Source organism: Strix uralensis, chromosome 23, assembly GCF_047716275.1.
Source record: "Strix uralensis isolate ZFMK-TIS-50842 chromosome 23, bStrUra1, whole genome shotgun sequence".
Classification (NCBI taxonomy): Eukaryota; Metazoa; Chordata; class Aves; order Strigiformes; family Strigidae; genus Strix; species Strix uralensis.
In genome coordinates this window covers 283287-298942 of record NC_133994.1, presented here as the reverse complement: position 1 = coordinate 298942, position 15656 = coordinate 283287, and the positions used below count along the sequence as shown (strand labels likewise).

Sequence of the window (15656 nt, the reverse complement as noted above, 5' to 3'; positions counted from 1 at the left end):
CCGGTATCTTGCAGCCCTGGGCTTGTTGTTCTGTAACACCAGTTCAAGCCAAATTTCTTCTTTTAAAAAGATGCTGCTTTTGCCTGTACGAGGTTGAAGGCTCAGATACGATCACCTGGAGTGTGTCGCTGCTCTTAGCTCTGATAAAATACAGGTGCTGGCCATGCAGCTGGAGACAGCAGCATTAAATGTGCAGAACGGAGCCGCTAAGGTGCCTGGCACGTGTGGCCGCTTCTCCTGGTGCCGGAGCTGCAGCAGCCCTGTTCGGTGGAGGCCTGCGGTGAGAGGGGATGGCTCAGCGGCGCTGGGTCTCTGTGGTCTCTGCAGCCTACGTGCTCCGCCTGGCAATGGGGAAGGAGGAGACAGCGACGTGGACTGCACTGCAGCACACTGCAGCACTCCCGAACAAAGACTCGCTGGGAAAACACGACTTGTGTTGCTGCCGTGTGCTGACCGCGGGTCGGAGACAGAGCCCTGAGACCGTGGCTGTTAGGAGCGGTTCCTCACCTAACTTTCCCAGTTTCCATTACTTTCCCAGAGGCTTTGCAATTAACAGGACAACTGAATTATTAACAAGGCACTAATTACAAGTAATAGACCAGGTGAGAAAAGGTGGTAGTGAGCTCACCTCTGAAGTGAGGGCAGAGAGGGGTGCTGCACCATAGCCCGCTGGAGCTGGCCAGAGGCAGCAGAGCGCTCGTCTGCTGTGGGACCGCGGCAGCCTCTCGGGGAGACGGGGGTGTCTGCAGCCAGCACTCCTGAGCCGACTCTTACCAGTGCTCTGCAGTATGGTCTTAGGGCAGCACAGCAGAGGGGCCCGTTTCTCTCATACCCTCTGGTGAGAGTTGTGCCTTGCGCAGTGTAGTATACGAGTACTGCTGCAGCCTTCCAGGGAGGACTCTGCAGGTAACCAGGTCACTCAGAGAAGACTTCCTCCTCTAAAACTCGATCAGAGCTCGTTCGTTTTGATGCACAGATTCCTATCACTGTCAGTGGGCTTTGTTCTCGGGCTCTGCACCACCACATCATCTCCAGGGATGCATGAAACCGAGCAGGATGAGGGTTGTCTTTTCCCCACAGTTTATTATATGCACTGTTAGCATGATAACAAGATTCATTAAATGTTCCCTATCCACAAAATTATCCTGCCCGGCTTCACATGAGCTGCGTGTCCCTACAGTCACAAGACAGAAGGAGCCCTCTGTGTTTGCAGCCACTCAAGCTGCACTGACTGGCCCTGAACACAGAACGGTACCTTGAGTTGATCTCTACAGCATCAGGTGTAGCAGTGTCCTATTAACCCGTCTAAATCTCCCTGTTCCACTATCAGGTGTTAGTAGCTGTATCACAGTGCTCGGTTATGATGCAAGGAGGAGAAAATAACTAATAGAGCCTTTAGACTCCTGCAGAGACCAGAGGGCTCAGGAGTTGCACTGTTTCTTGGAATGTTACTGGATTATCAGAGCCCATACTCTGGGATTTCTGGTGGTTCTGTTTCTGGCGCTTGGCTGAAGTTTTCCAGGAAAGGGAGCCCGTCGGGGAAGGAGCAAGTGCCTTTTTACAAGGCTTCTTTTTGTAAGCACAGAAGGAAGCAGAGGAGTCCTTTTCCTCCAGGTACCAGTATTGCATGCTTTCAGGAGGCAAGCCAAGCTGAATTTAGGACTCTTGTAAAGTAGGGGAATTGGCTAAAATACAGAGTATTTTGACAGATACGATCCTACTGAAATGCTGTCTGAATGCTTGTATTTGCTTAGGGTTTACTTGCATTTTCAGAGGAGTTGCATTACCCCAGTCCTTTATCGTGTGGATACAGCTAGAATCACAAGGGAAGGGATCCATCTTCTGGCTGCATTCTTAAAGAAAACAGAAAAATGAAGGAAGTTCTCTGGAGTTGCAGTCAAAGGGCTGCTGCAGGAACTTGAAGAGCTGGGATGCTGCAGGGCAGGTGTCCCTGTGCATTGCCAAGCAGAGCTTTTCTCCTGTGTGACTTCCAGGTGGCTGTTGGTGGCTTCCTGCAGTAAGCTGCCAAAACCTGAGCTTTCTTTCCATGGAAATATCCTTATTCTGGCTTTCTCCAACCTAGATAACCAGTTCAGGATGTCAATATTGGAGCGACTTGAGCAGATGGAGAGGAGAATGGCTGAAATGACAGGCTCCCAGCAGCACAAACAAGGAGTAGGAGGCGGGAGCAACGGGAGTGGGAACGGAGGAACGCAGGTACAGGTACGAGTCCCGCTGTGTCCAGACACAGCAGCTTTATGCTTTCTTACCAGAGCTTGTTTTTGGGGAGGTTGGAAAGGATTATAGTTTCTCCTAAACAAGTCTGCTTTGTGGGTGTGTCTAACAGCAGTTGGCTTTCACTGGCATTTGCCACTGTCTCTGGAATCGGAAGGCGCCTGCTCAGGGCAGGTTGCAGCTCCCCTCAGTGGTTAAACTGGGATGTGTGTGGTGTTTCAGTGCGTTTCTGGGACTGGGACACTGGGCAGCTGCTTTGAGAGCCGCGTGGTGGTGGTGTGCGAGAAGATGATGAGTCGTGCTTGCTGGGCAAAGTCCAAACACTTGATCCACTCAAAGACTTTCCGAGGAATGACACTGCTCCACCTAGCCGCTGCCCAGGGCTATGCTACACTGATCCAGACCCTCATCAAATGGCGGTAAGACCCAGCCCGTTGGACTCTTGGGTGTCAGTACAGGCATGGCAGAAGCATGCGTAAGCTCTGCTTGGTCCCCGATTCTGGTTGTCCCTTACAAACAGCCAAGTCCCTGGACTTGTTCCTGCCCCCTGATCTGATGGGACCTGTCTCTTGAGAGAGCGAGTCCAATCACTGGATGTATTGTGCTCTTAAAGGCTCTGGTGGGGGCACTGTCTGTGGTAAATACACGTGGCACGGGCACAGGCACGGCCACTTCTTTGTGGTGCGGTGCCCTGGGGAAAGCCGTGCGTTTAGGTGATGGTCCTGACGTGGCTACAGAGCATCGTTTGTTCTGCTGTTTCCTCTGCAGCACCAAACATGCAGACAGCATTGATCTGGAGCTGGAAGTTGACCCTTTGAATGTGGATCATTTCTCCTGCACTCCTCTGGTAAGAGCAGAGACTGAAACTTCTGAGAGAGTCTGAGGACCCTCTGGAGTTCTCCCTGATGTATTATTTTCCTGATGTGTTTCACACTGAAGAGTAGATGTTTCTCGCGTGTCCTTGCTGTGTAAATGGTAAGACATGGCACTACCAGCTTCCTGGCATTTTGTTGAGAGAGACTACACAGAAAAAAACCTTGTCATTGAGTAACATGAGGAAATGGGACAGATGGGTGGTTCTGGTTTGTGTTTTACCCAAAATATGGTCTCCACTATCGTGCTGGGAAAAGGACTTTACACGCCTTCTTTCAAGTTGCTCTCTTTGATTGACTGTAGAAGTTGTAAAGTGGTTGAAACATCTTGGTCATTGGAATCATGAAATCATGACTGAGAACTTAGACAAGCAAAAAGCCAAAGCAGGTGGAACCAGAAGTGCCAGTTTACAACAGCGGAGTGTTGATTTTATTGTTCCCAACCTTTAGTCCTGTCTGTGTGTTTCTGATCTCAGACTCCTTTGCGTATGAGGCTGTTCTGTCTCTGCAGTGATGCCAGTGTCAAAAAAAAAAAAAAAAAGCCAAACCCAAAGAACACTTATTACTAAATAAGAAACTGTTAAACTGTCAGCTTCATTTGGCAGATGGAGGTTCCTCAGTCATAGGAGAGAATAGCATGCATCTCGTCCTCTGGAATGGCCTTTTGTTGGCATAGGACATTTATAAAAGCCAGTTGCTGGGTTTGAAGCACGTTACAGTTTTGCTTCTCAGAGTCATTTTTCCATGAGCTGGTGACCAGACTCCACTGCATCAGCAAGAAAGGAAGGAGAAGGCAGGTCCCCCAACAGGTCAGTTGTCTGTTCTTTTTCAGATGTGGGCGTGCGCCCTGGGCCACATGGACGCAGCCGTCGTGCTGTACAAGTGGGACCGCCGAGCCATCTCTATCCCTGACTCCCTCGGGAGGCTGCCGCTGGCCATCGCGCGGTCTCGGGGCCACGTGAAGCTGGCGGAATGCTTAGAGCAGCTACAGCGAGATGAGCAAACTCAGCTCGGGCAAAACCCCAGGATTCAGTGCCCCTCGAGCACAGACTCCAGCGCAGAGAACTGGGTGTCCCAGTGGCACAGCGAGCTTATTGCCTCTCAGGAGCCTCAGAAGGGAGTCACTGTGATTTCCAGTACAAACACAGGTAAAACAACCCTGAGGGCAAGCACTGCTTCGCTGACATTTGACAGGTGAAAACCTGGGGGCAAGGAGCTCACCTGGGCGGCAGATGCCACCTGTAGCCCTGCTGTCCGTGCTCAGGGCTTCTCGTGGGGACTCTGTCAGGTGCTTCCTGCACTTGCATAAGTATCGGGAAGAGGAGCGAATCCTGCTTTGGAAAGACATGTGTATCTTAAGAGTGGTTGAGGCAGTATCCTCCCTGGGGGGTAGTTACTCCCTTTGCACGTACTGTCGGGAGTCCTAGAGCACGGCACAACCTCCCACCTGGGCTCTGTGGCAGAAGCTGTTGTAGTTCTTAGAGCAGTCGTGGGTTGCATATTTCATTTTGACCATCGACCTGTTTTTTTCCAGAGTTGAGACGACCAAGATCAGAACCTTCCAGTTACTACAGTAGTGAAACTCAGAAAGATTACCCTGCACCCAAAAAACATAAGCTGAGCCCTGAATATTTTCAAGCCCGGCAAGAGAAGCCGCTTTCCACTGCGCTGAGCCTGGAACAGCCAAGCATCAGGAAGCAGAACTCCAGCTCCAAGCAATCCGCCACTGAGACAATCAGCCCCAGTGAAGGGATAAGGGACTACGGCCGGGAGCTCTCCCAGCACATCCCAGAGGTTACTGGGTACCGGGGCTCTGGCAGCCAAGCAGGCGTCAAATGGAACCCAAAAGACATTTACATTGGTGTGTCTGCAGTGCAGGTGGCAGGGAGCCAGAAGGGAGCTGCGCTGGGGAAGGACGCGGTAGCCCATCGGCTACGCCAGCGGGAGCAGATGAACGTGCTGATGATGGCTGACAGGGAGATGGTGGACGCGGAGCTCTTGTCCTACAGGGACAGCGCAGGGGATGAGGACTGCTTACACCACATGGATGACTTGCAGGTAAACACACCCCTGGCTCCGGGATCAGCGCTCTCGGAGAACGTGGTGGCTACACAGAGGAGCCTAACTGTGAGAAACTTCTGTGGAGGCCTTTAGAGACTGAACTGTGCTTTGTGAAGGGAGGCAGGCACACGGCCAGTGTGGGCTTTCCTCCAGTTTCAGGGGGTATGCCGTCAACCTGGACTCCGGCTGATGGTTGGCGTTTAGGGTCATGCACTGGCGTATGCTTCAGAAGCGTGCAGTATGCAGGGAACTGTTTGCGATTTTGCAAGGAAAAAGGAAGAGGCAGAGCCTCCTGGTCACACCCGTAAATGAGACTAAGGTGGCCCCATAGTCCTTTGGGAACGGGGAAGCAGTCCCTACAAAGACAAGGTGACCTGAGAGAGGCGGTGCTGTGGCTGCAGGCCAAGCCGCTGCACTCGGGGGCAAGGAGATAAAAGTGGAGAAGGGGATAGATGATGGGCTTGGGGGAGGGAAAAATCCCACCAGGTATGGAGTAGAGGAAATAAAAACACAACAGAAGCAGGACAGACAGATGAGAAGTAGTGCCTGGGGAAGGGTACTGTTTGGTGTTCTGAGTGAAAAGAGTAATGGGAGCACAGCCCACATGCGCTGCCTTGGCATCTCTGAATATTTTCACCTTGCTGGCATAGCACGGATGAAGCAGGTCTTTGCAAAACAAGAACTATTTTCTGTTCTCTGTGTTAAAAATTCCCATGAACCTTGTCAGGTGGCAGGATATGGTTCAGGATTCCTGGCAAAGCTGTGGGCCAAGGGTTTTAACTCTTCCGGGTGTGCCTTTATTGTCCCGTCATGCTCTGCTGCACATCTTGGCAAAAGAGCGACGAGATCGCTTCTCCTCTGGAAACAGGACAGTGATAGCTGTCAGCAGTGCACAGCAAAGGTCCAGGGCATTGACCTTGCACCAGATCTCTTCAGCTCTCTGTACACTCGATGAAAAGAGGTCTGAGGAATATGAAACCCTGCACTGCTTTGGCAGAAGAGGCAGAAAAGCAAATGAGCTTTGGTTAATGAATTTTTTCCCAGTGCTGAGACAAACAGTAGACTCCAGCTCCCACAAGTTTGGGGAGAATGGGGCAGCCTGTCTAAAGCTGGGCTGTAACGTGCAAGCACAAGGCTCCTGCTACCAGGCAGCAAAAGTTTGTTCTCCTCTCCCCCTTTCCAGGTGAACATGATGACACTTGCAGAGCACATTATTGAAGCTACGCCTGACAGGATCAAGCGGGAAAATTTTGTGCCAATGGAGTCACCGCTGGTGGAGAGAACAGAGAGTGCTGCCATGAGCACCACAATGAGCTGGCTGGCCAGTTACCTTGCTGATGTCGATCATCTGCCCAGTGCTGCACAGATAAGGTCAGTGAGAGCTGTGGAGCTGCTCGGGGTTTGGAGCAGTCTGAATGCTGGGCAGCACGCGCTGATTCTTCAGCCTGCAGGTGCCATTTCGCAGTGGGACTCGGTGCTGGTGTTCCCAGCCCAGCCACGCTCCTGTGATCAAACGTATCGTGGCTGGCACAGCTGCAGAGTCATGACAGAATGGGAGTGCGTGTGGCGGGAGGTGGAAGTGGCCACAGGGTCTGACTTGTGGCTCCTCTTCCAGCGCCAAGGCTGCGCAGCGCAGCACAGGCAGGCGCAGGAGTGTGGGATGTTGCTTGGAGAGTGGGAGGGGAGCGTGAGCTTCTGCCTTGAACTCAGGAGTGTTGTAGTCCTTATCTGTGATGCCATCCCGGGTGCTTCGTGAGCCAATAATTCCTACTGTGATTGGTATTTCAGAAGTCTGTATAGTGAACCCTTGACCCCTTCTTCGAACACCAGCTTGAGCCCTGCTGGCTCACCAATCAGTGAAATAGCTTTTGAGAAACCCAGCCTTCCCTCGGCAGCAGATTGGTCTGAATTTCTGAGTGCATCCACCAGCGAGAAGGTAGAAAATGAGTTTGCACAGTTAACTCTGTCTGATCATGAGCAGAGAGAACTCTATGAAGCTGCCAAACTCGTCCAGACAGTGTTCAGGAAATACAAGGTACGTGGCCCAAACGTCCAGTGTCTTCCTTGTTAGGTGTGAGAGAGTATAATTTGTTACAAAGCAAAATGTGGGTAATGCTCACTCCTGGGACAAAAACACAGTTTCTCTCATAACCTTTTCAATGCTTCTAGCATCTGCTTGTGGATGTTTACCCAGCAACTACCACGCTGGAGAGAGCATGCCATGCCATAGCATCCTTCTGTGCCGGAACAGCACTCACAAAGCATATCCTCAAAATACACCCCAGAGGTTCTGGTTAGTTGCCTGCTTGGTGTAAAAATCAATTTTGAGGGTTTGTCCCTTAAATGAATTGATAGTAGAGACATCTCCAGGAAATGCCTCGGCCTGAATTGGGCCAGGTAGCACTGGTAGAAGAGATTCAGAAGCAGGTGCCCTGCAAGCTGCTGTGAGCCTTCTAGCATCATCTGTCCTGTTTTTTGGTGCACTCTGACTACTTTCTGCTTCTTTCCTTCTCCACGCAGGGTCGTCCTCTCCGGGAACAGCAGGAGGTGGCTGCCGCTGTTATTCAGCGTTGCTACCGAAAATACAAACAGGTAATCAAGGAAGTGAGATTTTATGAAACACATGTAAGTGCCGTGATCACAAAGCCCTTTGTAATGGGAATTATCCCACCTTGTATGCTTTTCAGCATGCAGTAATGAAATACACTGCTCAGGCAAAATCAAGAAGGGGAGAAAATCCATGTCCTGAATCTTAATTTTCGAGGGAATCCTTGAAAGGATTTTGTTTGTGATGGTACCTGCATTTTTGCTATGAGATAGAGGGCAATGATGTATTCCACATTGGCCTTTATGCATGCTATAGCCTGGTGAGACTATCCTCTGACTAGTTGCTTGCCAAATTTCATTGTGAAATTGAAGTTGGTTTCGCCTTTGATAAAGGCGAAGATGAAAAATAGGTTGTTTTATTTTGCACATACTAAACTTTTAAACTATGGGAAGTCAGGTGTTTTAGCTTGATGCAAGTTGTTCCAGGACTGAGACTGTTCTCCAGACTCTAGTTGGAGACACGCTTTTAGGCTGAGTTCTCAACCCCAGAAGAAGAAGATACTTTTTCCTTCTTGGCTTTTGGTTGGTTTTGGTTTGGTTTCGTTTTTTTGAGGGGGTGGGGGGTGGCCAGAGCCCACGTCCCTCTTTTCCACTGTACCCTGCTGGATTCAAGCTGTCTGATGCCTGGTGGCGTGTTACGTAAAGTGAAAGGCAAGGTGCCTGTGCTCTTTTACAAGCTTCACAAACGTGATCTGGGCAGCGTTTCTAGAGTTAGGTGACTGCATCGTGATTCCCATGCAGCCTGTCACGTGGCTGTCATTCTGCATTGATGCTTCCGGTAATAGGGAAGCTTAATGCCTTTCAAAAACTGCTTGACAAACTGCTTTGTCTTGGATCCTGGAATTGCTTCTTTTTGAAAGAAGATGGTTTGTTTTTTTATTTTTTCATTCTTTATTTGCAGAACTAACATTAACTGTGTATTTTTCTGTTTCTCCCTAAGCTTACTTGGATAGCCTTGAAGGTAATACAAATACAAACATTTTGGAAACAATTCCCCGTGGGTCACTAACTTTCACGTTCAGTATAAACCAGGAGAACCTGGCATGTAGAGAAATGTTTTAATTGTATCCACTAATAAATACCTGTGGTTGAGAAATCACTGACAAACCAAACCTTATGGGAGATACGTAGGGGCTGCCGTGCCACAGCATATCAACATGGTAGTATAACTAAAAAAGATAAAAAAAGTCTCCTGGTTCTACAGCTACTTATCTAAGCAGTGATGGGCTGAGGTGCGGGGAAGGTTTTTGAAGGCAGTTTCTGGAGGAAACTTTTTCTTTGGTTGCTGCTGAGGAGCCGTCGCTCGGTGATCCTTGCCGTGGCGTTCGGGGAGCGCAGGAGAACATTTGTCCCACCCGCGCAGACGGTGTCCCCTGCGTTCTGCCGCCTGCCAGAGTATTTTGAACATTCATCTCTGAGACACCTGTGCCCTGAATTCCTAAGGTCACCGTCTCATGTACGCTGCTGCTCACACTGGAGGCACGGCTGTTCATGCCAGTCCTAAATTGTTCGTGGCCAGTGATTCTCTCCTGTAAAGGTGGATTTCCGGGCTGTGCATGTCCTGCCCTCGTCAGATACTAGAATCAGCTGAGCTTTTCTCAGAGCTACCTGGGGCGGAGGCGAGGCTGCTCTTCCTGGAGAGGATGTGTCCTCAGGGTAATTTCCATCCACAGCTTCCTCCTGCACCGTGGTTTTGTGTCAGTCCAAGTGCTGTTCTGTCAGCACAAGCGAGCGGAGCTCTCCAGGGCACTGTACTCGCTGGGGGTTACCGCAGGGCTCAGGGGACTTCTCTGCTTATCCTTTGCCTGGCTGGAGGCAAAAAGAGGAGGAGAAGGGAGCAGCTCATCAGCTAAGTGGGTCTTGAGAGTTGAACGCAAACATTGGGGTCGAGTCTATCCAGTGACTGCTATTTTCTCTTTCACATGCCTCATTCCTCTATTATGTTACTGTACTTCTGAGCTCAGCACAGGCTCATGACTAGATTTGAACAGTCATAGCTCATGTCACCGTTTTGTATTTGGACCCTTCTATTCAGGGGTTTGTAACTCAGCCGCAGAAGTCCCATCTGGGCTAAGAATTTGAAGGAAAACCATGACCAGCCCATGAGTGGACTTTCTTAAAATAGCTAATTTAAAACCACAATCTGATCCATTTAATTAAAAATGTTGGAAAAAAACCAAGAAAACAACAAAAAAACCCAGTGGAAACTAATAATGGCAAAATATAACTGCACCTAATGACTGCTTCAATTCCAGAAAGTGAAATTTGGTAAATAGTGGTCTGTGATGATACTGGAGGGATTTTTGCTTTGGGGTGATGTTGGGGGGGGGGGGGGGGGTGTTTGTCTGCTTTTTGGGTTTTTTTCCCAATAGACAGGAAAACTCCACTGAGACATGTTAGGACATTACCCTATACAGGGCAGTGGCTGCTATTTCTGTGTCTCATCTGTCTGATAAAGTGAGCAGAAGTCATAGCTGATAAAATATCTAGGAACAACAGACACATAAGTTTTGAAAGTGTTAAAACTTTCAAAATAAGATCAATAAACACTGAAAACCACTGTCGTAGTGTTAGTTCAGAGGTGTAAGTGTAACTTCTGTACATTATTCTACATCTCTATCTTAAAAATGACTTTAAAAATGTGCGTGAATGCATATGGCTTCTATTAAGTGGTCCTCTACTTGTGTGCTTTTTAAAGGAAGAGGATGTAGACTAAAGATATTAAGAGTTTGTGCCTGCTTTATTTAGAATCATGGGGCTAGAAATAATACAGTGCTAGAGAGAATTTCGGATGTGTGTGACTGCTCATGCAAATCTGCAAGTTCAGTCGGTGCTTGTTACAGACTTAGAATGAGATGTAGTTTTGCCTGTGACTTAGGCTCAGTGTTAGACTCGGTGGGTTTGGGGTTTTGTTTGGTTTGGGGGTTTTTTTAAGTTAGAATCGTATGTTATTCCATTTGAAATGCTTGGATTTAAATAGATATATGAGCAATCAAAACTTTTGCAGTGTTACAGTATAGAAACAAGAAGTGAGCTGTTTAAAAGTTAATTGTCCTAAGAAAGTAGAATACACTTGTGAACAGCAAATGGGTATTTTTTTAAATGAAGACATGAAAATGTTGGCATTTTGGAATAGTCATTCACACTGCTTTCTGCTTATAATCACTGAGCTGGGCATATTTTGCTGCTGCTGTTACGAGTCTTTGCAAACAATGGCTGCATAGTAATGAGCATCCTGTGCCCTGTCATGAGGTTCCTGTATGCCAGGGAAAGGAACAGTTCCTCTAGGTGTAGTCACTCGGTTTCTCGAATGCAGACCTGCTGCAGTACAGGTACAAAGCAGTGTAAACATGACTCAGGATCAGCTCCAGCTGTTCCAAAGTTGTTCCCAAGTGTAGCACAGCTGGATCTGGTCATTCATATGTACACGCAGAGCCTCTGCCAGCTAGGTCTTAAATAAAACCTCGGGGGCTGGAGCACCCCCCCTGTGAGGACAGGCTGAGAGAGTTGGGGGGTTCAGCTGGGGAAGAGAAGGCTCCGGGGAGACCTTAGAGCGGCCTCCCAGGACTGAAAGGGGCTACAGGAAAGGGGGGGACAAAGATTTTAGCAGGGCCTGTAGCAATAGGACAAGGGGTAATGGTTTTAAAGATTTAAATGTTTTTTCAGGTTAAGACTAGATATAGGAAGAAATTTTTTACAACAAGGGTGATGAGGCACTGGAACAAGTTGCCCAGAGAAGGTGGTAGATGCCCCCTCCCTGGAAGGGTTCAAGGCCAGGTTGGACAGGCCCTTTTCTTACACAGTTCCTAGTCAGCGAGCAAATTCTCATTTGCTTCTCATCATGTCTTCATGGCACAAGAGTCTTTCACTGTAGCAATCTGCTTCTTGCTGGTTTTCTTGGAATGCCTCAGCTTCTCTTTGTTTCTCTTGTAGTATGCACTTTATAAAAAGATGACACAAGCTGCCATTCTTATCCAGAGTAAATTCCGAAGTTACTATGAGCAGAAAAAATTCCAGCAGAGCCGACGAGCCGCGATGCTGATCCAGCAGTACTATCGCAGCTACAAAGAATGTGGGAAGAGGAGGCAAAACCGTCGGGCAGCCACTATTGTACAACAGAAACTCAGGTGAGCTGTTGATGCTGAGTACTACCAGGATATTTATGTATTGTTTATACACTTGTCAGGGCTGTGCTGTAATTTACAGACAAAGGCCACTGGGAAAAGAACAGTGGTTCACAGGATAATTATTCTTGCATTTAGCATTATTCTCCCCAGCTTTGCCTACACTTCAGTGTTGGGTTTTCTTGTGTTTAGAAGCAGTCTGCTTACGAAGAAGCAGGATCAAGCTGCTCGCAAGATTATGCGGTTTTTACGACGCTGCCGCCACAGGTATGACATTATCTTTCGTTACCTGCCCTTCACTAGAGCAGTGCAACAATATTCAAGTGTGTCAGCAGCAACTGCAATGTAAAGGATGATAGAATCAGCTCACCTCAGGTCTTCTAATCAAATAACAAAGCCCAGCTGCTTCCAAGAAATACTGACAAAAACGAAATCTCTAACTTAGGGCTGTTCAGCTTCCTGCTGATATGGTAAAGCAGCCCAGGTTGGGTTGGGCAGACACAGAATAAGGAAGCTTTCAGCAAAGGCACATGACTTTAAAAGCTGGACTTGAGGAAGTCTGGAAAAAAGCTTGCTGAATCACAGCTACAGCTTGTAAGTGCTGCACAAAGCATTCATGGTATGTGAGAGAGTGCAAAATCTGACAGCATCTGGTGTACAGTGGAAATGCCTTTAGTTTGGTCACGGGGTCATTTGGTAAAGTCTCATCAAACAGAGATTCTTAATGTGGATAGGTGGAATGTGCCAGCGAGCAGCAGACAAGTTAGCTCCCGCCAGCCACTCCACACACACCTCCGTGAGCTGGGAGTACAGACCCAGACATGGGGAACCATCCTCTGCCAGCTTGCCAGAGCGCTTGCGCGTGGCAGCTGGCACTGCCGTACCGGCGCTCTGCTACATGCAGGGCGTTTGTTTTGATTTTTCAATGAAAGGATCCCGTATGTGATCAGGTTGCAAACTGGAACTTTGCCTAGACAAAAGTAATTTCAGATGTTTCTGACTCTGCTCCCTCCATTCTCGCCACACATGCATTTCATCCACTCAGGAGCTGGTTAGACCTGATGCATTGTGAAGCATGTCTAGTTCAGCCCAGTGATGTTTGAACAAGGAGAGCTCTGAGAGGCACAGAGGCATGTGGTAAACTTGATTTTAGAGACAGACTTGGTTCTTTTTGTAGGATTTCAGAGCTGCAGTTTGCAGGAGGTCAGTGTGGCTCATGTTGTGGAAGGACATCTTAGCCTGCAGGTTCAGTGCAAGTAACATGTGTGGACAAGAAAGAGGGCTGTATAGTTTGCAGGCCAATTCCAAATGCACTTGAAGCAGTCGCAGTTGTTCATGAAGGAGCACTGTCGGCTTCTTGCTCTCAGCAGGGCATGTGGAAGAGACCAAAAGGTTTGTTTTGTTGTGTTTGTTGGGCAGCATGTCCTGCTGAAGCAGGCGGAGGCTTGGAACTTCTGTATCCTCTCAGATCTGCCTGAGATCCGGGCAGTCCCTGGGAAAGCCATGTGCCCATTTCCATCCGTGGAGGCTCTGGGGTCGACCCACCAGAGGCTCTTGGAGCCAGCTCATGCACAAGCCCAGAGAATGCCTCACGACTAGCTGTATCCTTGGGTTTCCCACCAATGTCCGGGATGCGCCATGTTCTTCAGCCCCACTCAGTTAAGTTTCTAGCTGTTGAGTAACCTAGACTCTCAGGGCTTGAAACGCCCATGATTCGAGCGGGTTTTCTTGCCTCCAGCTCATTGCCTTCCTCTTTCTCAACATCTCCTGTTTTCTTTGAGAGCGAGACCCTACTCATTGGCATCCCTGAAGCTTGCAGGCAAGACCCTTCCCTTTGCCTGTGGTCAATCTCCTCTCTCTTCAGCGAGCGTGGTCGCTGCTGCTGTGCATCTCTGGGAGACAGGTTTAGGTCTTGGGTGTTTATAGACAGGAAGTAGAAATCGGGGGGGATCCATTGTCAGGAGGCTTCCTCTTGCTTATGTCACACTGCGCAGTACTTGAATTTCTGCAGCAGTGCAGCCCTGTCTGTGTCCACAAGCGCTTCGACAGCGGTTGTGCTTGCTTGGGAATTCGTCCGTGGTTCTTGGCTAGGATGCAACAAAAGAAAAAAGTAACTGATTTCCCCTGAAGATGTTGACTGTGTTTCGAAACTGCCTTGCTTTTCCTTTTGAGATAAAAACAATCACACATTTGTGGTCATGTACTTTCTCCAAGCAATCATAAGGGTTTAAAACTGTGTTAGTGTAACTAATATTAATAGTTGACACAAACTTTAACCAGGAGCATTCTGGCCTTGGCAAATGCTAAAAAGAAAAGCAAGACTTAGCAAAATGACAAAACCAGCATTTAGAATCTGCTTGAAAAAGACATAAATTTACCAGCCTACTAGATTTACAAAACTGTTTAGAAATGTGGCAGGTTTGGGCCTCTTTCCCTGTATTCCTCTTGCTTGCCAAAAAAAGCTCCAGCAAGCAGTTGCAAAGAAGGATGTTTTCCAAAACACCACATGCTCTGTGCACTTGGGCTGGATCTGTGACCCTGGGAACGCGCTGCAGGAGCATCTCGCAGACCTTGAACTCTCCTGGCCGCCGGTACCGTTAAGAGCGATCTTGTCCCTGTGCGTGTTTGTACTCAGCGAAGAACAACACACAAATCAGGTTCTTGGAGCTTTATTACCACACAGGATTTTGAAGACACAGATTAAAGTCTTCTGCTTGTGTAAACAACTGCAAAGGAAAAATATAATACTGGAAATGATACAGATCTATTTACGAAAACAGCTTCACTTGCTTCAGCATCTCAGCTGACTCAAACTGACCTGTTTGCTTCCCGACCCCCTGCCCCGAGGGGAGACCCAGGCGCTTTCCCCAGCCCAGCCGTGTCCTGGCGAGACCACCCGTGTTCCTTCCCGAGCTTGGCGGCACACCCCCGCTCTGAGCCGCCCTCTTCGTGCTGCATGTGCACTGGGGTGCCAGGCGGAAGGTGAGGGAGCTGCTTCCCTCTCAGCTGCTGCTCTTCAAGCTTTCTGAATTTTCGTTTGTGTCTTAATAATTACATTTATTCCTCACTGCTTGACTTTTCTTGCTTACCTCTTTCTGAGGATAGAGTAATACAACTTAGGATGTTAGGTAAAGTTGAAACCACCTCTGTATAAGCCTCCTGATTGTATCCGTTCAGTCCCCGGCGTGTCCTGCGTAGCGCTCGCACAGGGTGCAGCTGGTGACAACGTGACTGGTACTAACAGCCCCACGCGCTGTTTCAGGAGTACTGCTTCTTGGAGTCCTATCACAGACTGCTCTTGAAATGCTCAAAATCAGCACACTGCTGCTATAAACAAGAGACTAGGAAGGCCCCAGGCTCCATAAAGAAATACTTCAGCCATCCAGGCTCCTGGACATCCAGGGGCAAGCCGTAAGAACTAACACCTAATGTTATTTAATGCTCTGTAGCATGAAAATGGCACTGTGGGGCCACTTGTTAAACCACAGTGCCTTGTCAGTACAAGGGATAGAAATGACAGATATTTTTGGAAAATCTGAGGGAGTGAGAGAAAAGAGAGCACGCACAGGAACATCAAAGAAACGGGATCTTGTAGCAGATTTCTGTCAGCTGATGGAGGTGGGAGAGGAGGCTGTAAAAAGCCACTTGCAGTCTGTCGTAAGGATAGTGAGCTAAGTGAAAAAGCAGTAAATTCTTAAAAGTTCAGAGATTCAACCTTAAAAAAAATGAAACTGTTTAACCTAGGTTTTTGTCCACA

At 48.5% G+C, this 15656-nt stretch overlaps 1 protein-coding gene across 12 annotated transcripts in view; it reads left to right on the top strand.

Annotated features, from left to right (window-relative positions):
• Positions 1 to 15656, top strand: part of CAMTA1 (calmodulin binding transcription activator 1) — a 305462-nt gene that overhangs the window by 275743 nt on the left and 14063 nt on the right. For 9 of the 12 annotated variants that reach the window (XM_074893063.1, XM_074893065.1, XM_074893062.1 and 6 more), the window contains 11 exons: positions 2084 to 2223; positions 2458 to 2654; positions 3004 to 3082; positions 3940 to 4255; positions 4642 to 5165; positions 6352 to 6539; positions 6957 to 7203; positions 7689 to 7760; positions 8716 to 8736; positions 11709 to 11902; positions 12092 to 12166. In XM_074893063.1, the coding sequence (XP_074749164.1) occupies positions 2084 to 2223; positions 2458 to 2654; positions 3004 to 3082; positions 3940 to 4255; positions 4642 to 5165; positions 6352 to 6539; positions 6957 to 7203; positions 7689 to 7760; positions 8716 to 8736; positions 11709 to 11902; positions 12092 to 12166 (2053 nt within the window). The remainder of the gene's footprint in view (positions 1 to 2083; positions 2224 to 2457; positions 2655 to 3003; positions 3083 to 3939; positions 4256 to 4641; positions 5166 to 6351; positions 6540 to 6956; positions 7204 to 7688; positions 7761 to 8715; positions 8737 to 11708; positions 11903 to 12091; positions 12167 to 15656) is intronic. The other 3 variants (XM_074893060.1, XM_074893069.1, XM_074893061.1) reach the window with 1 other exon arrangement.